This window comes from Molothrus ater, chromosome 8 (assembly GCF_012460135.2).
Source record: "Molothrus ater isolate BHLD 08-10-18 breed brown headed cowbird chromosome 8, BPBGC_Mater_1.1, whole genome shotgun sequence".
In the NCBI taxonomy this organism is placed as follows: domain Eukaryota; kingdom Metazoa; phylum Chordata; class Aves; order Passeriformes; family Icteridae; genus Molothrus; species Molothrus ater.
Window position 1 is genome coordinate 8,978,317 of NC_050485.2, and position 19,350 is coordinate 8,997,666.

At 40.5% G+C, this 19,350-nt stretch overlaps 1 protein-coding gene across 2 annotated transcripts; it reads right to left on the bottom strand.

Annotated features, from left to right (window-relative positions):
• Nucleotides 1-4,016: 4,016 nt before the first annotated feature.
• MYOZ1 (myozenin 1) lies at nt 4,017-19,154 on the bottom strand. 2 transcript variants are annotated; one of them, XM_036386217.2, is made up of 6 exons: nt 18,971-19,154; nt 16,764-16,865; nt 15,667-15,848; nt 7,673-7,907; nt 5,377-5,536; nt 4,017-4,579 (listed from the first exon to the last, which is right to left on the bottom strand). In XM_036386217.2, the coding sequence occupies exons 2-6, from the start codon at nt 16,837-16,839 to the stop codon at nt 4,348-4,350; spliced, it is 885 nt and encodes a 294-aa protein (XP_036242110.1). In that variant the 5' UTR covers nt 16,840-16,865; nt 18,971-19,154; the 3' UTR covers nt 4,017-4,347. The 2 variants fall into 2 exon arrangements, with proteins under 2 accessions (XP_036242110.1, XP_036242111.1); XM_036386218.2 differs by lacking the exon at nt 16,764-16,865.
• Nucleotides 19,155-19,350: the final 196 nt, after the last annotated feature.

Below are 19,350 nucleotides of genomic sequence, written 5' to 3' on the forward strand. Positions count from 1 at the left end.
CAGAGAGATAACACCTACTGTGTGCTAAATACTTAGAGAGCAAGAACATAAAGGCACTGCTACTTAATTACATTAGCTGAAGAGACTTTTACTGGTAGATATATTATTATAATTATTTTAATGAAGAATGTTTCAAATTCCACATACTCTCAATTCACAAAACTTTTAGAGTTCCACCAAATCTGTGTAATCTTGCTTCTGTATCTGCCTGCAAGTTCTTCTAGGTTATCTGTGGCCCTGGTCAGGCACATCTGCAAGACAGAATAGGCAACTTGTCTAAATTAGTTTATAACCTGCAATTTGGCCATAGATGAGATTGCATATAAATGTCTCAATGTGCTCTGAGCCAGCAGGATGGCTTGAAAACTTGTGACACTGAATCTAGAGAGACTCTTACGTGTGCAGCAGTGGCCCCTGTAAATTCCCAGTGATGTTGGCAGCATTGCTGTGCCAGGGGGCAGTCCCTTGGAAGGAGGACGTTTACCAGATGATCACACCTGTAGCAGCCTTTCTGTGGAAGAGAACACATACTTGCAGACAAGCTAGTTAAGGGGGAAAAAAACCTCAGTGCAGTGAATGTTCAAGCCTTGTACCACAAAACTGTACTTCCCATGGAGGGAAGTACTCTGATCCATAACAGAAATACCATAGGCTGTCTGGTGCCTGCCATGTTGTAGTAAGAAAAATTAATACATTTATATATTCACAGTATGATTAAAAAAAAAAGTCAAAAAGGCAAAGCAGATATTCTTTTAACAGCCTGAAACTCTCCCAGATCTTATTTCAGAGAGAGTAAGTCTGATGCCAAAGCCATCTTTTCTAAGTGATCTGTCAATGATCTGTCAAACTGTTCCCTTTGATTAGGGAATACATTGCAGTCAAATGGAAACTTTTCTGCACAACACAGAAAATCATGTTAACTGTGCTACTGCCTGTCGAATATTTATGCAATCAGCTATAACTTCAGGCAAAGTTTTAAAACATCTGAGACCATATTTCTGGATAATATGATTGAGATTTTTTAAATGCTTTTTTAAATGTGGCCACTATTTTTTAATGCATTTTTAACATAGCTTGGGTTCTTTATGATAGAATTTGTCTTCATGAGAGAAACATTTCAAAACTTGGAAACTGTAAAATAATATTATTAGAAATGACAGTGTAAATAACTAAAAGTGTGAGAGCATTTTGTTTTGAATGAAAGATCTGAATGTCATAAAATTCTATGCAATCCATTTTTCAAGGGTGAGCCCCTCCCTATTAAATGCATTTTCAGCTGTTGTTCCATGGAATATAAGCTTAATATCCAGTAAATCCTATATAAGGGAACTGTAGCCTTTTCAAGAAGATGAACTCAATAATTTGTTCTTTTTTATCTCTAACTATGATGATGCTGCTTAAAAGCAGTTGACTGACTTTTTGTTCTGTAGCTTTTACTATGTGAGAGAAAATCCACTGTAATTAAATCTAATAAAATCCTCTAATTCCTAATATAAACAATTCTCTGACATAGACAATTGCTCTGAGTCTACATCAGAGCCCAAGGAAAACAAAGAACAGGAGGCTGTTTCTTACTTCCTTTTAAATATTTGATCATTATGGACAAACTTCTGCCCTGATGAACAGTAGCTGAAAGCCTTATTCAAAGTAATTATTTTTGAAACAGAATCTGAATTACTGGTTTTTCTCTCACTTGTAATGTTACTTTGCATGATGACTAAACTAGCATGTAATTTAGGCTGTGTAAACAGCAAGATAATAGTTGTCTGAACTGTTCTACAACATGTAGTGTTGTATTTCTCATTTTGTACTAGAAACAAAAGCACATAAATCCTGCTTGACAGGATTTGAGATTGCAAGTGCACTGCAAAAGAAGAGCTCTGTGCCTTATTAAGCAAATGTACCAAAACTGATGAAACAGCTTACAAGTATGAATCATAGGAATATTGTTAATACATTTCAGGGATGCAGTACTAATTCCAAGGACATTGCAATGTCTGTCTCCATTTAGGGTTTGTGTTAATGGAGTGTGTTGACAAAACCCCTTATCCAACTGTATACTGTGAACCAGACAGAGCTTTGGGTACATGCCCAGCCCTTTAGCTACCTGCAGGATCATGCTGCTTTCCTCGTACCTGGGAGCTTTGAGACTACACCACCAGAGAGCACTGTGCTATTTCTGCATGTCTTCCTTACCTGTCTCTGTGTGTTTAAGGACCTATTTTATTCAGTCTTTTTTCCTGTGATACAGTAGAACTCAAGTGGTTGTTGTGATTCTACTGAAATTCCCAAACATTTTGCTTTTGTTGTCCTGTGTGCACCCTGTGTGCAGCCCTTCCTTGACCTAACCTCATCTGGGACCTTCACCCCACTTATGGCCCAGAATCTCTTTTAAGCTCAGACCCACTCCTGGGGTCCTTTGTGTGAGTGATGTTGTTCAGGTGCTGGCCTGCACTCTTGAGTCCTGGGTGGACCTGAGACCTGTGCTGTGATTGTCTGGGGTAACCCCTTCTCAGAGCAGCCAGTCCTCTCTGCACCTTGGCATTCCTTAACTGGCCCATGACCTGGAATACCTGCTGCTGAAAATAGATTGTGACACATGGCTACCAAACTATCTTGTTTCTGCAGTTCCTGACGTATTTACCAGGAAAGCATAATGTATTCCACTTAAAAAAAAAAAAAAAAAAAAAAAACAAAAAAAAAAACCCAAAAAACAAAAAGAAAACGTAATTCTATATTGCAGTAGGATAAAATCTGTGTAAGAAAAGGGGAGGCAATATTTTGCTTAATGTCACCTTTTTTTCTCTGAAATTTCCTCTGACTTTCTGAATTTCTAGCTTTGTCATTGCGGACTGAGGTCTTGTATTAAAGTACTTTTGAACTGAAAAAGAAATCCATCCTCCTTAATTACAATGCAATTGAAAAGCTAGATTGATTTGAAATATTGGAAAACAGCAACCTTATCTCCAACCAGTGCTCAAACAGAGCTTTTTCATTTTTGTTGAAATGTTCTCCAGACCAAAGTAGCACCTTAATATTTTTAAGTTTAGTCACAGAACTGAGTTATGGATACCTCTTAATAATATAATAGGATATATAATAAATGTTCTTTAGCCATTGCTAAAGACCATTTAGCAATGCTTATTATTAGCATAATTTTAAAGACATCTCACAGAGGCCCTGGCAGTAGCTTTATAGGGGCATGTAATAAAGACAACCACATAACTATCCCAAGAGAATAAAAATCAAATACATGGTTGCAGGAATTCCTAGACAAGGAGGAAAAGCTCCTAAATTAAAAGTACTTCACTGGAAGCTGTCCCCAAGAATAAACTGTTCAGCCCTGCTTACAGGAGGAAATGTTGAGGCACCAGAACAGAATTCCAAACCAGTCTCCAAGCAGGAATTCTTTAGTGGTTTTCCACAGTGCCTGCCTTTCTTCCTATTTGTGTGGCATTGCTGAAACTGCTGCAAGAAATGGAATAGACTTTCATGGTGTGTATTTGAATAAGTAATGCACTGTGGTAGGTGTCAAATTAGCTCTGTTGTTATTAAAGCATTTGTTTTCTTGCTCTGTCACTATGGGTTAGCCATCTTACTTGGGTGTGCCTCTGTTGCTTTCCAACCTATTAATTTTATGTTCGCTGTAAAAAAAGAAGAGAAAAAAAAGAACCAAAAAACTGCTTAAGCTGTCACCTTGTTTATTCTCTGGACAACTGGGGGATCTTAGCTGACAGTGAAATACTTTAAGCTGTTTGTTTTGCTGACAAGCTGACTTGCTATTTCATTTCTGATGTTGTTCTAATTTCCTCTCAAAGTCATCATCCTACCCCATCACTTTGGCAGTATTTTTCCAAGCTACCTGGATGTATATAAATCTATGACCATCCCTGTAAGTCCTTGATCTTTCCTCCCAGGATAATAGTCTCATTGTGAGATTGAAACTTTTGTTTCAATTTGCTAATCGCCAAATTCTTTCAGCAGCACTTTTTAAAGAGAAAACACAAAAGCTGTTTTTCATCTTGGTGTTTTATTTTTTGTTAACACATGACAAAACAGGTTTATTATCAATCAGACAGGCAGCATGCAGCATTGCTAAACAGAAAAACACTTCCTTAGTCTTGGCCTCTTATGTGCTGGTGAATAAAAAGCTCCTTTTCCTCAAACTGTGTCTGATTTAGATTAGCAGTACAGTGAAGAGAAGTTTAGAACCTGCTTGGGACTTGTCTTGGCTACAGGCAAAAGAAAGAAAGAGCTGACAGAGCAAGAGTTGCACTTTTCCTCCTTACTATCAACTTGCATATAGAAAGGGCTGAGAAAAAAAGGGAAGGTCTTGGCAGTGGGGATTTACAACTCTTCTGTTTCACCACTCATTGGCACATTGACTGCAGTCTGGTACTCTGAGAAGTCTCCTGAAGGCATCCAAGGTATTGGGGTTCTGTTGAAGGAGGGTCTTTTGCTGAAATTTTGATTATATATCATGAGAGATTCTGGGAGCAAAGGGCAGATATCAAACTGAGGCACTTTGAAGGTCATCCGTTTGGCTGCTTTTTCAAAACCCCCATAAGGCATGGCAGTCCTGGCATAGGGGAATACATGGAGTTAGCAAACAGAGCACAGGTAGACAACAGGATTTATAAAATAAATAGTCCAAGTTATCAAGATTCTAAATTGTGCTACTCTTGCAGTTGGCCAACAAATCCTTCATGAGAACATAGATGTATCCATTGCCCATGTACTAAAAGTTATGTAAACACATACATATGCTGCTGTGCACTTCCTTCCCTCTTGTTGCATCAATCTCCATCAAACCATACACCTTTCACACCTGTTAGTTTTCTGTACACGTAGCAGGCAGAGGCTGCATTATTGCAGAAATGAGTGGGATGTGGGTTTGTTCTTGGTACTAATGACCTGAGGCTATGGAGGTGGGTGGCAAAATTGTTGCTGTCCTAGAAATAGTTGTAAAACTTTCAATGCTTATCATAAACAGCAGAAACAGCTTGATTTGTATATGAAGTGCTGTGAAATCTATGGCTGCTGATCATAAGTATTTTTCATGACCTCTTGAACTTCAAAGGGTTGCAGTAAAAAACAGTGGCAAGCTACATCTCCTGGTCAAATGGGGAGAGAAAGAGAGGCAAATAGGATTAAAGTCCTCTTATCCAACTGCATTGGTTTTCTGTGCATAATCTGAATTAAAATCTCTAGGTCGTAATGTATTTTGTCTTCGTAGTCTTCCAAACATTTCATCCACTGGAGACTGTGCTAAGTAAAATAAAGTGCAGCTAAAACTTATTTACAGGAGAGCTATGGTCAGCATTATTGTGTTTTCTCTTGCTAAATAAACTGCATTGAATATCTAAGAGGACTTACCGGTTAAAAGACTTGTAGTGGGGGAAATCAGCTTTGGGGCTGTATGACAGTAAGTCCGTGGAGAACTGACTTTTGTCCTCAGGGCTGATACCCATCGCTCGTTCCCAAGGGGAAATATAAGTTTTAAATATAGTAACTTTTTTGCCTCCTGACTTCCCATCTGTAAACAGAGGAAGGTAAAGCAGTCCAGTTAGATGGCACTCTTAACTGCATTGTGCTCTATGTCCTGCTACTGAAGTTGAAGCACCAGCTTTGTTTCCATATTCTGTACCTTCTACATCAATACAAGCTTTTATGGTTAGATTTCTGTTTTGAAAAGATGACATACATCACTTCTGTTCTTATCCACAAAAGCAGATAGTACCACAGTCTAAGAGCCACTCATCCAGGAATTTGCATTAAAGCATGTATTTGGAATTTTTCATTCTTCTTTTTGCTCATATAGAAAGAACCAAAGTCCTCACCTCATCATCTCTTCCACTAATAGGAGGGAAGCTTCATATGAGGAAAGATGCAAACAATTTCTTCATTTACTTTTCTTTATTTTCTGTCAGATCATAGCAGACATGACATGGCATTTTCTTTGTGTTTACATGAACAGATATTCACATTTTTCCCCTTCTGAACTGGGATGTTAGAGATAAGTCTGTCTCAATCACCTCAGGATGGCTAAAAGCAGTTTGCAAATATTATGTGGTATCTCACTTGAAGTTAAAATCCTATCAGTGACTAAAGCTGCACTTTGTTGTAAAGTCAGACACTTGATTGCTAGAAATTTTAGATTAGCTTCTAGCTGCTCCATTAAGCAAATGAGTTTAGACAAGGGATTTCATTCTGCCTTTCCCTTCCCTTTCCTCCCCTTCCCTTCCCTTCCCTAGCTGTGTATAATACCACCTCGCTAGTAAGAACATAAGTTTTGTATTGATATGTAGCACACTTATAATATTTTCATCCTTCATAAACCTTAAAACCCCTGAGCAATGATATCTGCTTAGCTTGATTAGGGCAGATGAGAATAACAGATTAGTGGAGAGAGACATTCTGGTGCTTTCTTGGTGCTACATTTTGTGTAGAAAACAAATCTTTATGAAGTAAGTGGCAAAGAATGAACACTATTATCTGAATCTTTCTTCTTTATCACACCTCCTTTGTCTGTCTTGCTTATTGCAAACCATGCCAAGTCCTGGGGTTCCCTGCTTTCAAAGAATTGCAGACATTTACAAGAATCTTTTTTTAATTTAAAAAAGCCCTAAAAAACAACTACTCCCCTCTTTTTTGTGTGAAGTATTTAAACTAAGCAGTTTACCAGCAAATTGATTGCTAGAGTTGAAACAAAAGCAGCTGGGATCTGTCTCTGCAGTGAAAGCTATAGGATGATAGTAATCCTCCTTCTCCCTGCACACACGATAACAATGAAGAAAAGTCTCCTGTAAGAAAACTATAAGAGTCTATACAGATTGCTTTTTCACAGGAAATGTAAAAGCTGATTTTGATATAAAATGCACATTATTCCAGAATGTAAATGAAAATACTTGGATTTTACAAGATTTTACCATTACAAATCCATTTGGTGACTCAAGGCAGTTATTCCTGGCTCCCGAGCAAATTTGATTTTTTTTTTTTTTTTAATCTCTAGGGACTGTTAAAGTGATGATTACATCTGCTGACTCTCATACTAGGTATTTGTTTCTAGAGATTTCTGGCCAAACTAAACAGAGGATAAAATCAGGCAAAGACTAAATTGAATTAAAACTATTTTTACTCATAAAGATATTGCCTCAGTGGCCCACTGGTGGTTACCAGATAACTTTTAGAAATATTGCTGCTCCTCTCTGAAGATTATCAAAAAAGTGTTCTTTTTTTAGGTAGAAGCTTTGATTTGAAATCAGGGCTCAGATATTCAAGTCTGATACTCAGATCAGACTACTGATCTAAAGAGTTAATACCAGTGTCTCCAGTAGTGGTCAGTGTGAAAGCCTTGAAAGGGAGTGCCACACTGACATGGCATAGCTGTACTGGCCTACTGCTCTACCAGCCTTAGGAGTTCAGCAGATAAGTTTCCTGTAATTTCTGTGGTCCAGCCAAGCAAGGTATTTCTGCCTCCTGCCTGTGGTTGAGCAACACAGAAGAATACAAACAAAACCATCAAACTAAAAGCAGTTCAACTCTTCTAGACTTTACACTGGAGCTTTGTTTGGAAGAATCCAGGAATTAGATTAATTTGCTTTTCCTTAAGAGTAGGCTTGGCATCTGGTCTGATAGCTTTAGTTTCTTATTTTTGCAGAGAGATACTTGCCTTTGTCAGTACCATCGCCTCCTTCTCCAGCACTTCCAGATGACTTCCCGGCATGCTCCCCTTCACCATCTCTGGCACCTGCTCTGCTTGCAGGCCTGGGAGAGGCCCCGGGCTGCTGCTGCGTGCTGGAGCCGTGCTGCCCGGCTGCCGATCCTCCCACCATCCGCCCGTGGGCATAGCCGTGAGCATCTTCCCCATAGCTCCCTCCTGGCGGGATGAACTTCTGGAAGTGATCCTAGGGGAGGAGAAAAGAGTGTGCTTGAATCTCTGCTACAGGACATGGTGTATTCGTGTTTGTAGGGCTGGGTCCCAGAGTGTGAACTCCTGAGTCTTATTTGGGGTTGGGTCCCAGAATGTGAACTCCTGAGTCTCTGTGATCTGACCAGTTCTGTGTCTCTGTTACAAAGCCAGTGGCAGAACTTCATGTGGGTTATTCCCTTTACTCAGTATAGCAGCAGCTGTGGAACAGCAGAAGTGGCAATGGAAGCACACTCGCCTCATAGTCATTTTATGTGATCAGGGTGGTGTTGTCCCCACCAATGATGACTGTGAAATAGAGGAGGAGGTGAAGGAAATTTAGCTTTTGCCAGAGCAGGTAGAAGTCCAAACAGAGATAACATTGGCTAACCTGTGGGAAAGCAAGCCTGGCAAGAAAGTGTTTTCATGTCAAAGTTAACATAACCCCAGCTCAATTATAGTGTAGGAATTAAGTGTTACAGGTCACCAGAACAGCAGGGTCTCTGTGACAACACAAAAGTCAGGAAGATATCTGCCCTTTTGCCTGTTTCCCGTATATATAATACCATTGAAGGTCTATATGAAGGTCTGCTTGGGGAGGAGTATTTACATCTTGAGAAAAACTGAAGAAATAGCAGCCTGGGAAAACAGAAAATACTTTCTGGAGACCACAAGAGGGAAATGACAAAAAGGAAGAATTTTGTTTGTAGCAGTATGTGAATTAGCAAACCAAATCTAACCAGCAACAGGCTAAGAAAGAAAGAAAGTTGTCATCCATCAATAAAATTAGGTTGGTCTTATTTTGCAGACCATTCACTCTTCCTTGGTCAGGCTAGAAGGCACAATCTCTGCAGTATGTAGTAAAAGAGCAAACAATCCATGCAGGATTTATTGACCTTGTGGTGTACATTTTGGCACAATATCCTGTCTTTGCACACAGAAACTTTCATAAATGCTTGTGTGGAATAGAAACTAATATAGTATGTTTAGAAAAATGTTTCACATATTGGTCATAAGTGACATCAAAACTAGACTCCTATCAGACTTTAAAAGTATCTCTTGTGCAGTACAGCCCACACAGCTATATAATGCAAGTAACCTGGGTTATATATCACATATAGTCTTTCCTGTTGGACTAGGAGATTGGCTATTAGATGCACAAAGATGCAACAAATACATATTAATGACACTGAATGAATCTGTGGTTCCTCATACTGCTATTCTACCTGTATAAATTAATCTCAGGCAGCCTCAGAGATGGCTCTCAAAGGGTTTAGGCTTTCTCAGGGCTCTTACACCTAGCACAGTTTAGCAAAAAGAAGCTTTCCAGGCTGTAAACAGGCTTCCAAGGCCAGCTGTTCAGTCAGCTAAAAATAGTCGAGAAGTGAAAACCCCACAAGGCTCAAGGCAGAATTAGCTAACCCTCTGCTCCCTGTGTCTCCCACAACAGTGTCCAGGGTTTCACAGCAGGTCACCAGGCTGCAACCCAGGCAGGCAGCCAGCTGCAGGCTGAAGTGGCAGAGCTGGTTCCCCCAGGGCCTTTAGGGACTGTCTGTCCTTCTCCTAGCTGCAGGGAGTTCCCTTTTTAGGAACACAGGAGATAATGTTCCCGTGAATGTCAGGAAGCACTGAGAGGGGAGAGGATTGCGAGCATTAAGCTGTGCACAGGAGCTAACTGGGCAATCTGCTCCATTATGCATGGCAGCTATGTAGCTGTAAAAAGGCAAACTGAAAAAGGGTATTTTGAGGGTTAGGGGTCAGAATGAGGTTATTTTCAAAATGTAAATATATAGGCAAGGGTAATGCTTCACTGGTTTGCTCACTACCTTCAAAACTAAATTTGCATCTGTTTTCCTTCTTGTTTCACCCATGCTGTGTGCCCTTTCTGAGAATTATGGGCTTATTTCTCCTTTCCTGTAGTTACTTACATGCCTTTCCTGCAAGAGAAAAAAAGTCCCAAAGCATCAGCATAACATGAGCTGCAGTAAAACGGACTGTTGTGTTTCTGCTCACAGCAGTATTTGATGTGACTAGGGAGGGGCATCATTGTCATCTGGTGTTATTTTAAATGGCAGTATTATCACTAAGTAGGAATGAAGTTTCTCTGGAACAGAAGGTCTGTATCAGGAAAGCCATTCCTAAATCTTATTTAGCTGCAAATTAAATTAGTTTGATTTGCCTTAAGCTATTCTTCATGGGCCTGCTGAGAAAACATCTGATCTGCTAAAAGCAGGCAACTCCATTCAGATGGGAAAGATATTTTCCATGCAACACCCCAGTTTACTCACCTGCTAAAACAAAAATATTATTTACTTCAGTTTTGGTCACCACAATTGTTTGTCTTAGCTCAAATTAACATGAAGCAAAGAGAAAATAATCTTTTTGAAAGATTTTACAAGACAGTGGAGCTCAGGAAAGACAGCCTCAAGCAAGAGTCTCAACATAGTCAAAGCTGCATAGGTACAGCTTTGTCTCCAGTACATAGAGCACACCTCTGGTCAGAGTTTTAGAGTGAAATTTTAGAGTTTTGGAGCTCACAGTTGAGGAGAATGCATGTCTTGGGCCACTGCTAACAGCATGTGGAACATTTACATATATGCATATTCACATCATAAAACCAGCCTCTCTGTTAGTATTGATTGACTGTGTTGGTGGGAGTTCCAGGAGAGAAGTCCAGGAATGTCAATTGAGATGGCTGACAACCTCCTGTTGGGTCTGGGGACAGATCACACAGCTCCTCCTGTCTGTGCATTGGTGGAGGTAGTGGATATTATCAGTCCCAGGGCGTCCCTAAATCCACTCTAATAAGAGAGCACTTGTTGCAAGTTCATGTGATGGGCCCCCTGGGTTGGCTAAACAAATTGGGCTCATGTCTTTCAAGTCCTTAGTGCTAGCAAGCGCCTGCTCTTGCAGGCTGAGTGCTTAGATGGACAAATTCTGAATTCTCTAGAGCATGTGCCTAATAAAAACTAGATAATGAAAGATGATCCAACTAATGGAGCTGAGATCTCTGTGTATCTCAAGGCCCTGACGTCACTGCAGGCAGTCCCCAGGAGAGACACCGTGTGCTCCCCTTCAGCTCCTTGCTGTGCCCTAAAGAAAATGATTGAGGCCACCAAATGTGTTTCTATTTCCACCTCACTGCTAAAGAGCTCCCCAAATGTTTGATGCCTATGTAGTTACTAACACTTCTGAAGTTACTGGACTGCATCGTCTCCGTGGCAGCCACTCAAATGCTCCTTAATGGTGGGATGGAAGATTTAAAATTCAGACACTTGGAGAGTCTCATAGACTGCCTGCTGTTTTTATCAAAGTGTGGGCCTCAGTCCTTCATTTGGAATTGCATAGCCTTAAACCTATGACTCATTTCTTTAAAAAGGGTGAAAATAAGAAGCTGTAGAAGCATCTTACATTTTTTTTTCAAACTTGCTACCCAGAGAGGCACAGTAGATTGAGCTCCTGCTTTCTATTTCCAGGTCCATTTCTGACTTGCTGTGTAATCTTAGACAAAATATTTTTTGCTTCTGTGCCTGAATTTACCCATCTAAATAACAGGAATTTTTATCTAATGCTACCCAAAATTAGACATATCTTATTTGTATATTTTATATCATTTTTGTCACATTTTCTTTGTGGATGAAAGAAATTGTGTTTCAGAATTTTGGTCCAGAGTTTTCTCACACTGCTGCAACAAATTGGAGCACTGTGGAAAATAAAAGACTTTTTTTCTGTTACTCTGCTTTTTCCACTCCAGTCACTTCTTGAATAAGAATGCATCAGACTCCACGTTCACTCTTCCACAGCTTTGGGTATAGTGGGACCTCTAGGTCTTCTGCACCAATCCAGCTCCAGTGCAGCAAGGCTCATTTTGTTAAAGTTACAATCTCACCTGGCTCAGTCGACTTAGGTCATAAGCTGAGAATTGTATCTTAGCCTGCAATTATCCTGTAATGTTTGTTCAAGAGGTTTAACATTCTAGGAAGAACAGAACTCCTAGAAAAATTATTCCTAACATTTCCCCTTTAATCTTACCTCCACTGATCTTGACTGACATTCATCCAAGTACATTAAGGGGCATACAGAGCCAGCACTGCATGCTCTGTAATAAACCAAGCAGCTGCATGATGACATTTCTCCATCATTGTTTTCCTTCAGACACTGTATCATGCCTGGCTATTCATCATGTAAGATCTCTGAGGCAGGTTGGTGGTGTACTGCTGTCTGCTCTGAAGCATCACTTTTGGTTTGTAACATAGCCACTTCCATTTTCTTCCTGCTACTTCTGCCTGCTCGGAGTTCTTGTCCAGCACTGAAAAGAATACTAATTCCTGCCATTTTCCAGAACAGCAGTAATCCAATTCTTTAGATTTCTTAGATTTTGTTTTGCAGTTGGTATCAGCTTAAAAGAGACCTCTTGACCTGAAGTCCAGCAGAAATTGCCAACACATTTTAGTTTGTTTTCATACAAGCTTTGCCATGACTGGAAGCTGCATTTATTTTAATTTGTGGATAGGATTTCATCGTGGTCTTTAGTCAGTAATAAATTATATCTTGCAGCTCCACAATGAAGTTGAAAATATCCTCTGAGACATGGAGAGAATCACAGTTCCTGTGGGTGGCACAGCCTGGGGTGAGGAGAAGAAATCCTACATCTGGTTTACTAGAGAGGGCTCAGAAGAGCCCAGCTTCTCCAGCACAGCACAAAACAAGGAGGATGTTGCCCAAATTCTCCCTGTTTGGCAGGATATTGGTGTCAAACTCACCCCTCCCTAAAACCTTCCCCTTGTACTGTATATTTGCAAGCAAAGAGAGTCACAGTATTGAGAACAGCTCTACAGGATGTGGTGCATTTCATTTTACTCATGTTAGGAATGGTCAGTCCTTTTGACTGGGGGTTTAGCCACATTTGCCTTTAACTGGATGGGTAGAGGTGCAGCAGTGACAGAGAGTGACAGGTTTTCACTTTTACATGGGGCTGTCTGACCTTCATGTGCACACAGTATATGTGTTTCCTCTGCTACAAGTAAGGAGAGTGATCTGATTGTCCAGTGTGGATTTTTGGCTGGAGGAAAAGAAGGAGGAGAGAAGCAGAAGGGTGGGTCAATGACACATGACTGCTGAGATCTTCTCCCTTGTGTGGAAGGTTTATGGCTACAGCACAGGCTATTCTGGAACCCCTTATATGGTTTGGATTTATTTTTAATAACCTTTCTCTTTGTGTGTTTTTATATTACATTATCGTGCTAGTAAACTTCTTCTGGGGGAAAGAAACAGTCCATACTCCATCCCAGACCTGCCTTGCCCTGCTTTCTTAAGCGTGTCCTGAGAATATTTTAAGACAAGACAGTTAAGAAATCTATGATATACAAGCAGAAAACACATCACCAGCTTCAAATTCCTTCACTGTCCCACAGCCTCAAAAACACAAGAACTTCTTTGGAATGGGCGCAAAGGACATGGAAGTTAATTGGGAGAGGGAAGTAACTGGGTGTAGCAGTAGGACTTCTTACTCTGCCATTATCTTCCTCACACAGTTATCTTTTGTTTAAGCTTTCTTTTCTGCATCTGCCCTTGAGCAGATAGAGCAGCAAGAAAGGAAAAGAAAAGAAAGCTATTCAGGTACTGCAATCAAAAGGGCTTTTTGATGAGAGTTATTTGGTGCTAAGGTCAGGCCTGTCCTGATAGTTTGGAAGATAACAGACGCAGATCTGTTGCCTTTACCTGCTCAAGAGCACCCAGCTCTCCGAGACAATGGCTCAGTTGCTGTGATTGCTCAGTTTTCCTTAATGGTCTGACTGCAGCAAAGCAGTGATGAGAACAGTTACCTGCAAAGGCAGTGGGTGCAAGCAGCGAGCTCCTGGAGCAGCCAAAATCCAGTAACAATTATGTTTTGATCTTGCTAAACTGACCCCAAGCGAGGGCTGTAGGCAGACCAAAGTCTTCCTGCACTGACCAATACAGTTTTGCTATCTGTTGTCTCTCCATGGATGTGGAGAGAAGGCCTGTAAGCTAATCATGGAGGATTTTAAGCAGAATGCCACCTGGTTTGGAGACCATGACATGGTTCTCCTACAGCAAAGCAACAAAGAAAATCCTAGCTTTTTAAAGGATTTTCTAACCCCCAACTACATTTCCCCATGGCATAGGATCTTAACAGCCATGCTGAAAGATCCTGGGAGCAGATGTGTGCTCACAAAAGAGAGAGATCCACTACAGAAGGGGTATGGAGTGAAAGTCAGGCACAGATTAATAAACAAAGTAGGAAAAAGCTGCTAACAAAAGATAAGCAATTGTCATCAGCATTTATAATGTTAGTCATGAAGTGACTGTGCATGTCCAGTCTTGAGTCAGTTTGTCACAACTTCTTTGTTTTGGATTGTTCTGATTGGACATTCTTTAGTGACACCCTCAAATTTTTGTCACTTTGGACTCTAGCCTTATTATTCCATCAATTTGTTATTTTCTCACTTCTCACTGCAGCAGATTCTCACATATGAACTTGGCCCTCGTATGTTTTAGGAACTCTGAGATTGCTGAGTACTTATGAAAACAGCATGCATTTCTCTAGGATATTCATCTGTGGAGTCCAAAGTTCAATATACCATTCATTCTCACATTCTTTCTGGGAGATAATTCACTGAAGAAAAGAACTACCTAAAGCACAAAGAGGTGAAGAAACTGACCAAAGTTTAACATTACAGGATATGCTTGTTAGATCTCTGGTCTGTCATCCCTTATCTGTAATCTTACTGTTTAATTTTAATTTTTTTTTTTGTTAGGCATCTTTCCACATTCTGATTTTTATGTTGGCATTTCTAGAAGTGAACTGCAGATATTTTCTTATTGCTGTTTTTGAAAACATCAGAATGCTAAAAGATAGTGTGTTTTTGTTTGGCAAAACATTTTCTTCAGCTTAACTTTTGTTGTTTTCCTTGAGTTTCCTTGGACTGGAAGATAGATGCCATAAAGGGATAAAATGTCACCAAACCAACTTTAAAGAACATCAGAAGATGAGGTGGTATATCAAAATGCATTTGATCCTTAAACATTTTCTATTTGTTTTACTGAATTCTGATAATCATGTGAATAGAGAGTTTCATTTGTAAAAGTTTAGGTGTCTTCAAAAGACTTTACACCTGCAACTAGCTGTAGAAAGGAGTTATAACAGTACCAATGCAAGGGAAAGGGAAAAGAAAATGAATGTCTGTATTTATATACCATATCTGAAAGGAAAATGTTTTAGGGGAAAACAAACTGGGCTTCTAGCAAAATAACTGAAAATATTTCAGAGTCAGGTTAGAGGTTTCACTTGTGGAACTTGCAGATACTAGCAGAGGACTCTGTCCAGCAGAAAGCATAAAAGTATCCTAGACTAAAAATAGCACTGGTCTACTGGAGTTGGATGGATCATTGCCATCATGCAAAGAAGAAATGGAATGGGTACAAAACCAATTAGCCCTGCCCTGAGTTCTGAACACTTGCCAAACATGCAGCCTTCCTTCATCACTCAGTACTGAATTTTGTCATGCTTCTGTATGTGTGATACCAAATATTTGCCAGAGGAGACTAATGCTGCTGCCAAAAGGAAATAAAACTTGTGTATTTATGTAATTTTGTTTTCTTCTTTCACTGCTTTGCTAGTAGACCCTCCCTACCCCCTGCCCACACACATTAAAACAGAAGAGAGCTTGGGCACACTCCATTCCTGTTTTCCCTGAGTGTATGGTGTAGCATTTTAGTCTTAATCTTCAACTTACCACAGAATTGTCAGTGAAGGCATCAGGGTTATTCTCATAAATGAACTTCTCCACTCTTAGCTGACGTAATTTGAACATCTTGGATCCTTTGTTGGTGAGGAGAGAAAGCTCTTCTAGCATCACATCTCTGGGGATGCTGATCTTCTTCCCCAGGTTCAGCTTGGACACCTCTTGTGGCATAGCTACAAAACATATACAGTGGGACACTTTAGGAAGCACTCTGGTCTATGTCTTTTGTCTGTTTCTTCCTATCATCAGTAGTGACTTCAAGCACCCAAATTATCTTCTAAATTAAGATTTTAGGACATTATCTATGCACCAAGTCTTTACATTGAAGACACTTTGGGTATAGATCTTTGGTATTTACTCTGGACTGCAATCAAGGCAAATCTGCAGAGAGAAGTTGCATAGGGGTGGAGCTAGATGGGTGTCTGCCACATCTGAAGCATCTCAGTCAGTGCAGCAGGATTTCTTGGCACTGCTTCAAATGAATACTTTTCCAAACCTCTAAAACCTTCCTCATGCTGTCAAAAGTAAAGAAAAGATAAGGACATCACACTTATTGGAAAGTTACCCTACCCAATATACACATATTCTGTAGAAAGAAAAATGTTCCAGGTTATATTCTTCCTGGTCTATTAACTTCTCTAAGAGATCTTATCTTGTTCAGCTAATGAGTGCTGGAATTAAAGAAACTCTCTCACACAGAGAGAAAACAAGTATGAAACAAAGGTTGTAAGAGAGAGAATGATGTAGAATAAATCTAGGCACTGCAATATTGACCCCTGTAAAATATCATGCTTTCTGTCCATTTACACTGATCTGCATCCAAATTAATGCTGCAGGAGAATACAAGTTTGCAGAGTGCAGTCTCGGTTGACTTTTGGCCTGAGTGTGTGCAATGCTTTTCAGCTGTAAGATAGAAAATGTGATATGGTTAAAGGCTGGGCTTCAGTAAAATTTGTGGCTGTGCCTCCTGGTATGTTCAATGCATGTCTTGCTTTGAGAGTTCAGTTAGGCAAGGTGTGAGATTTTAAAGGTCGAAATTCAGGTTGAAATCCAAACAATTTTTACATGTGCAGTTTTGCATATCTTACCTTCATGTGTCAGCTTCCCAATGAGTTTAGTGGACTTTTTCCTTTTAAGAGGAGCAGGAGTCCCTGCAAGGGGCATTCCCACAAAGGGTTCTCTGCTTTGCTCTAAACACACAAGGAAATGGAGAATGAAACACTGGAAATGTATTTCTTGCCTCTCTTTTAGTTGCCATCTACAGGTAAAAGATACACAGCCTTCCTTTCCCACACTGTTTTTTTTCTATCCCTTCCCCATAATGGAGCTAGTGGAAGGTATCATCCCATACAGGAAATCATCAGCAGGCCATTCTGGGGTTCTCTGGAGACTCAGCATTCTGACAAAATATGGTAGCAGATCCCAGCAGAAGCATTGCCAAGGTGCCCTATAGCACTCATCCAAAAGAGGCAATTTAATTGCAACAAGGCAGTCTCTCAGAATCCACATGAGCTGTAAGAATACTCTGTTATTATCTTGTGCTGCAGTAACAGGATGTCACTTGGAAAATTTGCTCTATGATGCAATGTTATAACAACATGCAGTTATCATTAGATGGTAATATATATTTTTGGATAAAGGTTTCAGGTCTGTCCACAAGTTATTTGGAGTATTTTGCATCATGTGCAGTTCTGGTTTGGATATTTCAACAGTCCTTTTAGAATTAGAGTAGGTACTCAGAAAGTTACCAGACTGCAAGTCTGGAAGGGAAAAAGAAAAAAAAAAAACCCAAAACAAAACAAAATTCCAAGTAGTTCTGTCTTTTATGACTGCTACTGTTTTGTTACAGAAGGGCTGGAGGAGGAAGGCACAGGAAAACTTGTTAAAGTTGTTCACCCAATTTGTTTGAAGTCACTTGCATCTGTATCTTATGTATCGATCTTAACCAATACCATTTTGAAGGGAGAAAGAGGAGAAGAGGGAGATTTCTTCTGATACAGTGTTCCCCATCTCTGTCCCCAGATAGGATGAGATCTGAACTGCAAAAGCAGGGAAAATCAGCAATTCCATTTCAGGCAGCTTTTGAGAGTCCTTCTTAGGGGTTATTACACATAATGTAAGTAGAGTAAATGTCTTGCCTTCGCTTCAGTGCTGTCCATGCCCAAACAACAGCATATAGGGGACAGATCCCCACCTAATATAATGCAATACAATACAAAGAAAAATGGGCAAAGATACATTGGCTTCAGCTGCAGCAATAACTACCATCTCTGTCTTGTGATTCTTTGTACTTTACTTGCTTAAGATTTCAGAACTGAAAAACTTTGAACTATGAGTTATATTTTAAAACTAGCAAGCAAACAGCTGTAACTGGAAGTTTGTATACTACTTTTCTGATCAAGACGTTTTTATCTCCTGTGTATTCTGAAGTATCATTCCACCATTACTTCTTTTGCAACATAATTTTATGTGATAGAATTGTGATAACTGTTAAAAGAAGCCCAGCCACAGCAAAACAGTGCCAATCACATTGGCAGATACTCCCTTGGATTATTTTTTCTTTCAAATTTGCAAGTTTTTCCTTTTACTGAGATGCTGCCTGTGTAGTTCACATCATTTATGAGCCCATCCTGGGGTACTCCCAAAGCAAGTGTGAGCAGGTGCAGCCATGACGCACACACTGCACATTCTCTTTAAGCAGCCAGACATCTGCTTGGCTGTATAAAAGAAGCAGGCCCTGCTTGACAGGAAAAGGGCAATGCTGCCAGGAAATAGCAGAGGTGAGAGGTTATGGCCCATCTGATGGGTCCTAAAATTCACAAAACAGAGAAATCATCCGTATGCCACAAGCATGGATTTCCTGGGGCAAGGCAGAAAGGGACAGCTGCGGTGGAAAGCTGTGCTCCTCACACTAATTCCCAAGCAGCAGTGAGGACAAGTCTATCACATTCTGCTGTCCTTCTTTACTAATCCAGCAGGACTGAAGATTGAAAAACCCACTGCATGCAGTTGGTCTAGCAGAAGGAAAGAGACAGCAGTGTCTCACTGTGGACAGGGTCCAGAGTTACATAGCACTACTGCTCTCTCAGCCCTCCCAGAAGCTGCTGGAGCCTCAAACCCCATTCTCCTCACTATGTCATACATAAAGCCAGGGCTTTTCTCCCTCAGATCTGTCTTCTTGTTCAATTCATCTGTCTTTTTGTGCATTGATCTTTGCAGCAGTCATTGGTGCTGGAAGCCAAACCAGTCTTTACTTCTCCACCACCTGCACTATTTTGCTGTCCAGTCAACTCACCTCAGGCTTGCAGTGCCAGGCTCAGACCAGCTCACACACCTGCCCCAGAGCTCAGCAGTGGCTGCTTCCTCCCAGCCTGTCTCTGGGTGCTGCCTGGGGAGGCTTGTCCAGCAGCCCCCTCTCCCAGGGTGCCTGGGTGCAGGGAAGCTCTGCCCAGCACAAAGTGCTGATGCAAAGTGCAGTGAATTTGACTCCTGAAGGCTGCTCGCACAGGCATCCTGCAGTTATTAATAGCCAAAGGCCCAGAGGGCAGAGTCTCAGATAGCACTGCTGCCATCCCTGAGGAGAGGAAAGAAAAGGTTGCACCTCAGGTCTCCTGCAGTCACTGTCTCAATGTCCAGGAAGACCAGGCACTCCATAGGCGGCTCACTTCTTCCTCC

Coding starts and splice junctions, on each gene's coding strand:
- MYOZ1 (XM_036386217.2), bottom strand. CDS start 16,839: ATGCCCCTTGCAGGGACTCCTGCTCCTCTTAAAAGGAAAAAGTCCACT. Junction 7,908..15,666: donor CCTTCACTGACAATTCTGTG/GTAAGTTGAAGA, acceptor CTCCTCCCCTAG/GATCACTTCCAGAAGTTCAT. Junction 5,537..7,672: donor AGGCGATGGTACTGACAAAG/GCAAGTATCTCT, acceptor CTCTGTTTACAG/ATGGGAAGTCAGGAGGCAAA.